The following is a 9,393-nucleotide window of genomic DNA, read 5'->3' as shown; positions in this document are numbered from 1 at the left end:
TTTAGTTTAGGTCGGTTTGGTTTTGATTGGTTTGATTTGGTTTCTTTTTCCAATCTTACCGGATGGACACAAATTAGAGGTTAGCCATTTTTTAAAAAAATTATCGGGATATGCTAATTTACTGTTTCTTTTCTCTTCGATTATGGTTGTATTGTGTGTTATTAAATGTTAATTTTGTTAACATCATATATTTTTTTGTTGATGAAAATACACATGTGAAATACCGATGGTCACATATTGCGCATCCAACAGATAATTTTGATATTTGTCTCACAACAAGACGTTATTACTTTCTGCGAGTTGGAACAAAGTTTTGATGAACAAATCGACGACTGTATTCCCGAGATTCTAGTTCAACCGAAGCTTCCCCTTATTTGATAATATGAAAAACTCTTGTCAGCTCATTTAGTTTGTATGATTTTCACGTATTAGTGTATTTTGTGCTTCATTTAGATTTTATTTATCATATAACTACAATAATGCTTGTTTAAATGTTTGGTGTGTTTTTGTTTTCACGTTTGGATCTGAATTTGTTGTGTTTTTCTCGATTGTTTACCGATTAATTATGATAACCATAAATTTGGTTGTATTTTGATGGAACCTTTACTACTGTAATATACCATGTGAGACCATTTTTTTTAATAGAATAAATGTTTAAAATAAAAGTTAATACAATTAAATATTTCATCTGTTTTAATTTAAACGGTGTTTTAAGAAAAAAATTGTTTAATTGATATTCTCAAATTTCTATGTATTAACTAAATATAATTGATGTTTATGATTTCATGATTTTTTCTTAGTTGAATCAATTGTAATAATTGTTGTTTCTAGAAAAACAAGATAAAGTGCAGATGTAGTATTTGTTAATAAAAATATGCATTTAATGCATTACAAGTAAAGGTAATTTTTTAAAATACTATTTTAAGTTTTTGTCACCAAAAAAAAATTCATAAGAAAAAAATGATCAAAAGATGTTTTATTAAAGAAACAAAAAACATCTACCCTTTACTTTTATAGATATATAAATGAAAATAAATCATAAAAATAAATTAAAAATACAAATAAATATAATTTTATAGTTTTGAATTATTTTTTTTTCAAATTCGAATTTTTTAATATTTTTGAAATTTTTTGAATTTTTTTAAGTCATTTTTGGAAAACAAATTAAATTTTTTTTTATAAACCTTTTTTTTTAAACAGTTAGGACGAGGATATGTGGATGATTTAGGCCAATGGTATTACAAAAGATATGACACAATATGAGAAGTAGTCCACTGTTTCAGACAAAACACAGAAATGCAAGCTTGGATTACGAGAGGGAACTCTTACGATCGAAGGAAGAGGAAATTTGAAGATTTTGACAAAAGAAGAGAAGACAAAGATGATGAAGAATGTGACTTTTGGTCCCGAGTTGAAAGAGGGCTATGGGACATCGTTGAAAACGGAGTATCGCCAGATCCATCAAATATTCCAGTGTTAGAGGCGACCATTCAAGCTCAATATCTTGCAACATGGAGATATTTTGTGGGTGGAGACATGAAAGCGCTCCGGATAATGCAACCGTCTCTACCTGATTGGATATTCAGAGAGACAATGGAGTCTGCTTCCGCCAAAAAACTTTGGGATCTGCTAGAATACCTTTAGATAACTACGTTACGTAGGTGTCATACGAATAGAGTGATATTTATAATGTTTTGATAAAATAAATGATATATCTATACTATTAAAAGAGAATCACTCCTAAAAAATCTACTTAAACAAGGTTGTTGGACCTATTTATTTTCAACTTAACATATTATAATAACCAAAATATAATTTAACTCAATTATAGGAACAAACGAATATCCTTATCCTATTACAGTTAATCAAACCAACGTTTATACGTTAGCAACAAATGATGTTTGCAAAACTATGTCTTCCAACTTCTTTCATCAACTTCATAACAAAACTATGTGAGACGTCGATAGATTTACGTTTTGAATGTTTTTTATCTCGAAATATGTTGACTCCATAATACTACAATCTGAATTTGTTGACTATTATATAGACACAGTCCTAACTATGTTGTCAAATGTTAAACCATCATCATCTTAAGGGTTGGGTTTGTTGCGAGAGTCATAGCTAACCATTTAACCAACAGGTTAACTTTTGAAAACGTGTAGTTCAAAACATTTAAGTAAATTACACAAAAAACTGTATTATCAAATATTCTGCAGTCAAGAGAATATACATTTTATTCTGATATCTAATAAATACATTTAAATAAATAAACATATATATATACTTTTTATTTTGATATCTAAGCAAATATCTTACTAGACAACTTATGAGAAAACCACTTTACACAATTTCTCAAATAATTTGTAAAGAAAACATCCTATAATTATAGAAATATATTATAAGATTTTTCCAATTTATGCAGATTACGACATATAATTAAAATGCAACAAGATTGAAAATAATAAGTATTTAATATATAATGAACACATTGAAATTAACTTCTGAATTTAAACAATAGCAATTTAAAACAAATTAGATTAGATATCGATCAAACTTCGAGTTTTAGCGTTTTTGGGATTTTAAGATAATGGATATCTCTTAAAATCCAAACCAGATTAAATATCGCATCACCAAGTTATCAATTCAACCGCGGGTCCAGTTTGAGTTTAAAAACACTGATTTAAATGCGTAATGCTTTAAATAGACAAAATTCTTACAAAATGTTTTAAATGGAAAAATCGACAATTAATATATTTACTACATTTAAATAATGAAAACACATTGTTCTTTAGCATATAATATCGATACTATTAAATCACACATATCATCTTTAAATCTATTTCGAATAAAAAACAAATGATAAAACATAAAACCTCAATTGTTAAGATTTGAAACAAAAATAATGGTAGTTTTAAACTAATTTTGAATTAATAAGTAAAAAAAATGCACGCTTTCTAAGAAAAGTTGGAAACCGGCTAATATGCAAAAAAAAAGAAATGAGTCAAATTCAGTTTTTGTTTGATTATGGTTTTTCGGATAATTACGGATTTAGAAATAAAAATATCGGATAATTTGGGGTTTCCATTTTAAATATAGGACAGTTCGGATAAAAATATCGGACAATCAGGACAATTTTTAATCTTTTGACTAAAAACTGATTAGGTAATTTGTTTTTTTTTTGGGTAATTCGGTTTGTAAATAGTATTTTCAGATATTTGGTTATTTATAAATTAAATATAATTAATATTTTTAAGTATAATTTATATTTTTAAATTTAGGTATCCATTTGGTTTTCAGTTCGTTTCAGTTTTTCGGTTTTAGAGATTTATAATCTGCTCGGTTATTTATGAAGTTTAGTTAAATTTTGTTTTCAATTTTTTCAGTTTGGTTTGCGGTTCCTGCTAAATGTACTCAAACCTATACATTATTTTATGGGATTTTTGCCAAAACTAACCCACAACTTGATTTTAATCCCAACCCTATACCCAAACTTGAATCAAATGCAAAACTAACCTAAAAGCCTAGTGAAATTACAGCTCAGCCCCTTGTGACCAAACAAAAAAACAGAAGCCATTTTTACGAATATAGCCCCAGTAAATCGTCTGAGTCGTCTGAGATGTTGGAAGTCGTCTGGACGACTGAAGTGTAAGTCGTCTGGTACCAGTTTATTTTAAAAATAATTTATAAATCTTGTAAAAAAATATTTTGATGCGTAAAAAATAAAAATCAAGTAATTATAAACAGTTTTAACTGATATAAATTAAGATATGATAAAATTGATTTGTTTTGAAGATAGATGAGTGGAAGTAGTGAATCTTGAAATACTTTGGTTTAGGAGTTTGGCAAACATATGTTGTAGTATTGTATGTATTGTTAGGGTTAGATTTTGGAAAACTAAAATGTTTTTTTCAAAAATTAGTTTTCACCTATATGTTTTTATTTCTGTGTATAGTAAGCACTTTTCAAGTTTGATTTGGTTTTATGAAGTGTTTAATTAGATAATTAAGTTTAGGGGTTATGTTTAGGGTGTGGACGACTTATATTTCAGTCGTCTGTTGAATAATTTACCCGGACGACATATATTTCAGTCGTCCACATCGTACCGAACCTTATATTTTACCAATGTACGTTTTAACCTAACCGGATCATTTTACTCGGACGACTTACATTTCAGTCGTCTGGTGAAGAAATTAAAACAGACGACTTACATGTAAGTCGTCCAAATATTCCCGCCTAAAATTTTTAAAAAAAATTATTTTCCCGCTTAAATAATTTAAACCAGACGACTTACTTGTAAATCGTCTGGAAAGTCTTCTATTTTAGTTTCTCACTAAAAATATTTAATTTTCCGCTAAAAATATTAAACTCTTCTGGACGACTTACATGTAAGTCGTCTGTTTTAATTTCTTCACCAGACGACTGAAATGTAAGTCGTCCAGGAAGTCGTCTGAGTCAAAAATATTTAACCTAATTGGATTTTTTGTCTCCCTATATAAAGAAAAATTTACACATTCTCTCTCCTCCTCTCAAATGGCTGCAACAAAAATGTAATGTTCATCATTCTAAAACTCTCCAACCTCTCTCTAATCTCTTTGACTTGAAAACACCAAACTTTATATGAATTTTTCAGTTTTGTCTCATGTATTTCTTACTAATCTATCTCTTTTGCAGGTTTTTAATCAAATGGTACTCATCTTCCACTAATTTAGAGGTAGATCTATTAATTTTAGATATGTATTTTTGTGTGTTCTATAAATGTAGATTTATCTAATCTTCCACTCATTTTCTCTATTTTTAAGTCATTTGAAAGTTTTTGGATATGCAGGTTTTTCAGATCTGGATTTGATGTGTAGGTTTTTTTAGATCTGGAAGACTTCTGGGACGACTTACCTGTTAGTCGTCTGGAAGTCGTCTGGACTTCTTGGAAGTCTTCTGACAAAGTCGTCTGGACTTCCAGGAAGTCGTCTGGACTTCTAGGAAGTCGTCTGGATTTTTCTGAGCGTTTTGGTAAGTTCTTATGTCTGATTTTTCTTCATTTGGTAACTTCTTGTTGTATAAAGTTCTTACTTTTTTTCCAAACTAAAACTCTCCAAACCCACTCTAATCTCTTTGACTTGAAAACACCAAATTTTATATGAATTTTTCAATTTTGTCTCATGTCTTTCTTACTAATCTATTTTTTTTTGCAGATTTTTTAGATGGTACTTATCTTCCACTAATTTAAAGGTAGATCTATTATTTTTAGATATGTATTTTTGTGTGTTCTGTAAAGGTAGATTTATCTAATCTTCCACTCATTTTTTCTGTTTTTAAGCCATTTGAACGTTTTTGAATATGCAGGTTTTTCAGATCTGGATAATATGCAGGTTTTTCAGATCTGGAAGAATTCTGGGACGGCTTACTTGTTAGTCGTCTGGAAGTCGTCTGGACTTCCTAAAAGTCGTCTGGACTTCCTGTAAAGTCGTTTGGAAGTCGTCTGACTTCCTTAAAGTCTTTTGACAAAGTCGTCTGAACTTCTTGGAAGTCGTCTGGACTTCTTAGAAGTCTTCTGGACTTCTTAAAAGTCGTCTGGTCTTGTCTACTCAAGTGGAATCCAAGCTTGTCTTTGTAGATGAATGATCTATAATAGTTTTGTTTGTGGTCTGTTTTGTGAATTGCATGTATACTCTTTTAGTTGTGAATTTTTTTGTAAAATCAGTAATAATGTTTTCCAAGATGTATTAAATGTGTTAACAATGTGTTTACACATTTACAAATCAATGAAATAATAGACTTCAGTAGCCTTTTTCTTATCTTTGGATCTCTCATATGCAATAATAAACTCCAATGGCATTTTTCTCATCTTAATAAACAAGTCAAAGCATATCATATTTTTTATAAGTTTGCATTGAAAAGCTTAGTAACTAGTCAAAGCATATCATATTTTTTATAAGTTTGCATTGAAAAGCTTAGTCAAATTTAGTAAAACTAAGGGAGAGAACATATTTTGTAAATATGAGTTTTACATATCTTGAAGTTACTTATCACTCTTAAAAATACAAGTTATTCAAAAACTAACGTAGAAGACTTAAAAACTAGTGGAGAAGACGCGGACGACTTCAATCTAAGTTGTCTTGACGACTAAACTATATGTCGTCTGGTCAACGCAGAGGTTATTTTTGCAATTGACTTTGAAATCTGTTATTTCGGACGACTGAAAGTTAAGTCGTCTACTATTGTTTGGTTAAAAAAAACTCCAAAAAAGCTAGACGACTTACATTTCAGTCGTCAGAGGTTAGTTTTGCATTTGACTGGATTATTTCAGAAGTTTGACTTTTTGGACGGCTTACATTTCAGTCGTCTAGTGAAAATTAAAATAATAATATTTTTTTAAAAGTAGACGACTTACAGTTAAGTCGTCATAGGTTAGTTTTGCAATTGAAAAAAAAAACTTCAAGATTTAATTATATACAGACGACTTATAATTCAGTCGTCCACGAGACGACTGAAATGTAAGTCGTCCAGGATTTACGAGGTTTGACCAGAATCTCGGAAAAAAATCCTGGACGACTTACAATTAAGTCGTCTGGTGGACGACTGAATTATAAGTCGTCTGTGTATAATTAAATCTTGAAGTTTTTTTTTCAATTGCAAAACTAACCTCTGACTACTTAATTGTAAGTCGTTTACTTTAAAAAAAATATTATTATTTTAATTTTTGCCAGACGACTGAAATGTAAGTCGTCTAGGGAAGTCAAACTTCTGAAATTATCCAGTCAAATGCAAAAATAACCTATGACGACTGAAATGTAAGTCGTCTAGGTTCTTTGGAATTTTTTTTGAAACCAAACAATAGTAGACGACTTAACTTTCAGTCGTCTCAGGTTACAGATTTCAAAGTCAATTGCAAAAATAACCTATGCGTTGACCAGACGACTTCCAGGTAAGTCGTCTACAGCCAGACGACTTCCAGGTAAGTCGTCTACAGCCAGACGACTTCCCAAGTAAGTCGTCTGACGAACAGATCTAGAAAAAAACTCGATGTTATACCTTAAATTGGTGAGATAAGTTCCTTAGCATACATAAGGCTTCTCCAAGCACACAGAATCACAAACGAAATTCACCCACCCATAATCGTTAGCTTCTATGACTCTATGAACCATAAAAATTTTAGAATCAAAATCTTGGGTTTTTTTAGCTCATTGTGGAGAGAAAGTGAGAGATATGTTGTGTTTAGTTCACAAGAATGGAAAAAGAAGAAGGGTAAATCGATTTTGGGAGCATTAAGAGCTTCAAATTGGTTGTTCATGGTGGTTGTGGTATTGATGACAATGGCAATCTTGTAATTACTTGAAGATGATGAGGGTGAGAGAGTAAAAATGTCATTTTCGAAAAGAAAAAAAAATTGATGGTATTTTTGTAAATTATATGAACTTGTGGGGTGAATAGGACAAAACCAATTTTCAAAAAAAAAGGTGGTTAGTTTTGTGTTTAACTTTAAGTTGTAGGTCAATTTTGCAAAAACCCCTTATTTTATATAGAAATATGTTTAAAAATTAATTTCAAAAACAAATGCGGGTCAAAATCTAGTATAGGTTAAGTATTAAAAAGTTATCAATTAATTATTTTTATAAAGTAATAATAAAAGATTTTTCAGTTGACCATCACGTGGATATCTAATGATTTCTACCGTAAAGTACATTAAATTATAACATTTATCGTAACTCTACTCGGATATTCCACCTCTGAAAGCAATGTTTAAATAACAGATTAAAAAAAATGTTTACATAAACATACTTTATTTTTTTGGTCTAAATATAAACATGCTTTCTTTTATCCACGGTGAATCTATTCACTTTAAGATCTTTACACGTGTATCCAAGGTCAGTGGCTTCTTACTTTTTTAATCGTTTGGAACTAGTTCCTCTTTCCATACACCTGCGAATCTCTTCTCGCAGAAGAAACCCTAAATTTATCTGATCCATCTCAGAACATGGAAATTACTTTTCGTTTTAATGAAACCGACAGAGCCGCCTTTACAATTAACGTTCCGTCAGGTGGTGGATTCACAGTTAACTTTAAACCCGTCGGCCAACTCGTTCCACCGGCTGGTGGCCGATTAAACAACAATGGATCCCACGTTCATCCTCAGGCTAGTGGTGGCTTCACAATCAACGTTAACCCTATTGGCCTACCTGTACCACCTGCCAATGGACTAAACGTTAATGGAGCCCATGTTCATCCTCCTTCGGCTGGTGGCGTCAAAGAGAAATATGAATCTGAAAACCCTAAACACTCTGATCCCTCTTTGAAAATGGCCAACCCTAGGGTTTTCTTTGATATGACCGTGGGCGGCAAACCAGCTGGTCGGATCGTGATGGAGCTCTTTGCCGACACAACACCACGGACGGCAGAGAACTTCCGTGCCCTCTGTACTGGCGAGAAAGGCATTGGGAAGTTTGGTAAGCCACTCCACTACAAGGGAACAATCTTCCACAAGGTATTTCCCAATTATACCTTGTGTGGAGGAGATATCATTGGTGGCGGGGAGGAACCAGGAGGCGAATGTATCTACGGAAGTAGGTTTTTCGACGACGAGAACTTCATCAAGACGCACAGCGGTCCAGGTATCCTCACCATGTGGAATTGTAGAGAAAACACCAACGGATCTCAGTTCATGATCTGCTTGAGGAAGATCGTGGAATTTGACCAAGAATGCGTCGCGTTTGGCCAAGTTGTTGAGGGATTGGATGTGATTCAGAACATTGAGAAAGAGGTCGGCCGACCTGATCTTAGCGGCGTGCCTAACAAGCTCGTGGTGATTGCCGACTGCGGTCAAATTTCCTAGGTCTCAGAGATTTTTATCCTTTTGTTTTCATGTTTTGTGTGTCTTTTGTTCTTGGTTTGGATTTTATTTTGGTATGTTTTACTCGAGTTTGGATTCGCTACCATTGAATAAGAATAATTAGTGATATTATTGGTTATTATTTCATCACAAGTGTTTTTAACGATGGTTCTTATTAGAGTCACATCTTAAGCTTTTGGCCGATATGAAAATTCCGGCGGCTTTAAGCTGGTAAATAAAGTAAGATATTGGTGATAAGATGATTGTTTTCAACGTTTAGATGAGAAAAAGGGATAATAAGTTCTGCAAATCGAGCGTTGAAGTTAATGTATATGTGCTTTGTTTTTTGTTCTTGGGATTTGAGTTTGGTGTGTTTCACTAGAGTTTGGATTCCCTACCATCAAATTATGAAAGATAACATAAGTCTTTAGCTATTATTGCTACAGCAAATTTCAAAACAAAAAAAAACTGTTGCAAACGTTATTATCATCACAAGTAATTATTTTTTTAAGGATGCTGCTTATTAGAGTTACATCTAATCAAATATGATTATTTCGCCGGCTTTGAGG

The 9,393-nt window shown here is 31.7% G+C and overlaps 1 protein-coding gene across 1 annotated transcript; it reads left to right on the top strand.

Annotated features, from left to right (window-relative positions):
* Window positions 1-7,425: 7,425 nt before the first annotated feature.
* Window positions 7,426-8,963, top strand: LOC103835542 (peptidyl-prolyl cis-trans isomerase CYP19-1-like). The gene has a single exon (XM_009111727.3). The coding sequence runs from the start codon at window positions 7,973-7,975 to the stop codon at window positions 8,825-8,827; it is 855 nt and encodes a 284-aa protein (XP_009109975.1). The 5' UTR covers window positions 7,426-7,972; the 3' UTR covers window positions 8,828-8,963.
* The last annotated feature ends 430 nt before the right edge of the window (window positions 8,964-9,393 follow it).

Source organism: Brassica rapa, chromosome A01 (genome assembly GCF_000309985.2).
Source record: "Brassica rapa cultivar Chiifu-401-42 chromosome A01, CAAS_Brap_v3.01, whole genome shotgun sequence".
NCBI lineage: Eukaryota > Viridiplantae > Streptophyta > Magnoliopsida > Brassicales > Brassicaceae > Brassica > Brassica rapa.
This window is presented reverse-complemented; position numbering and strand designations above follow the sequence as displayed.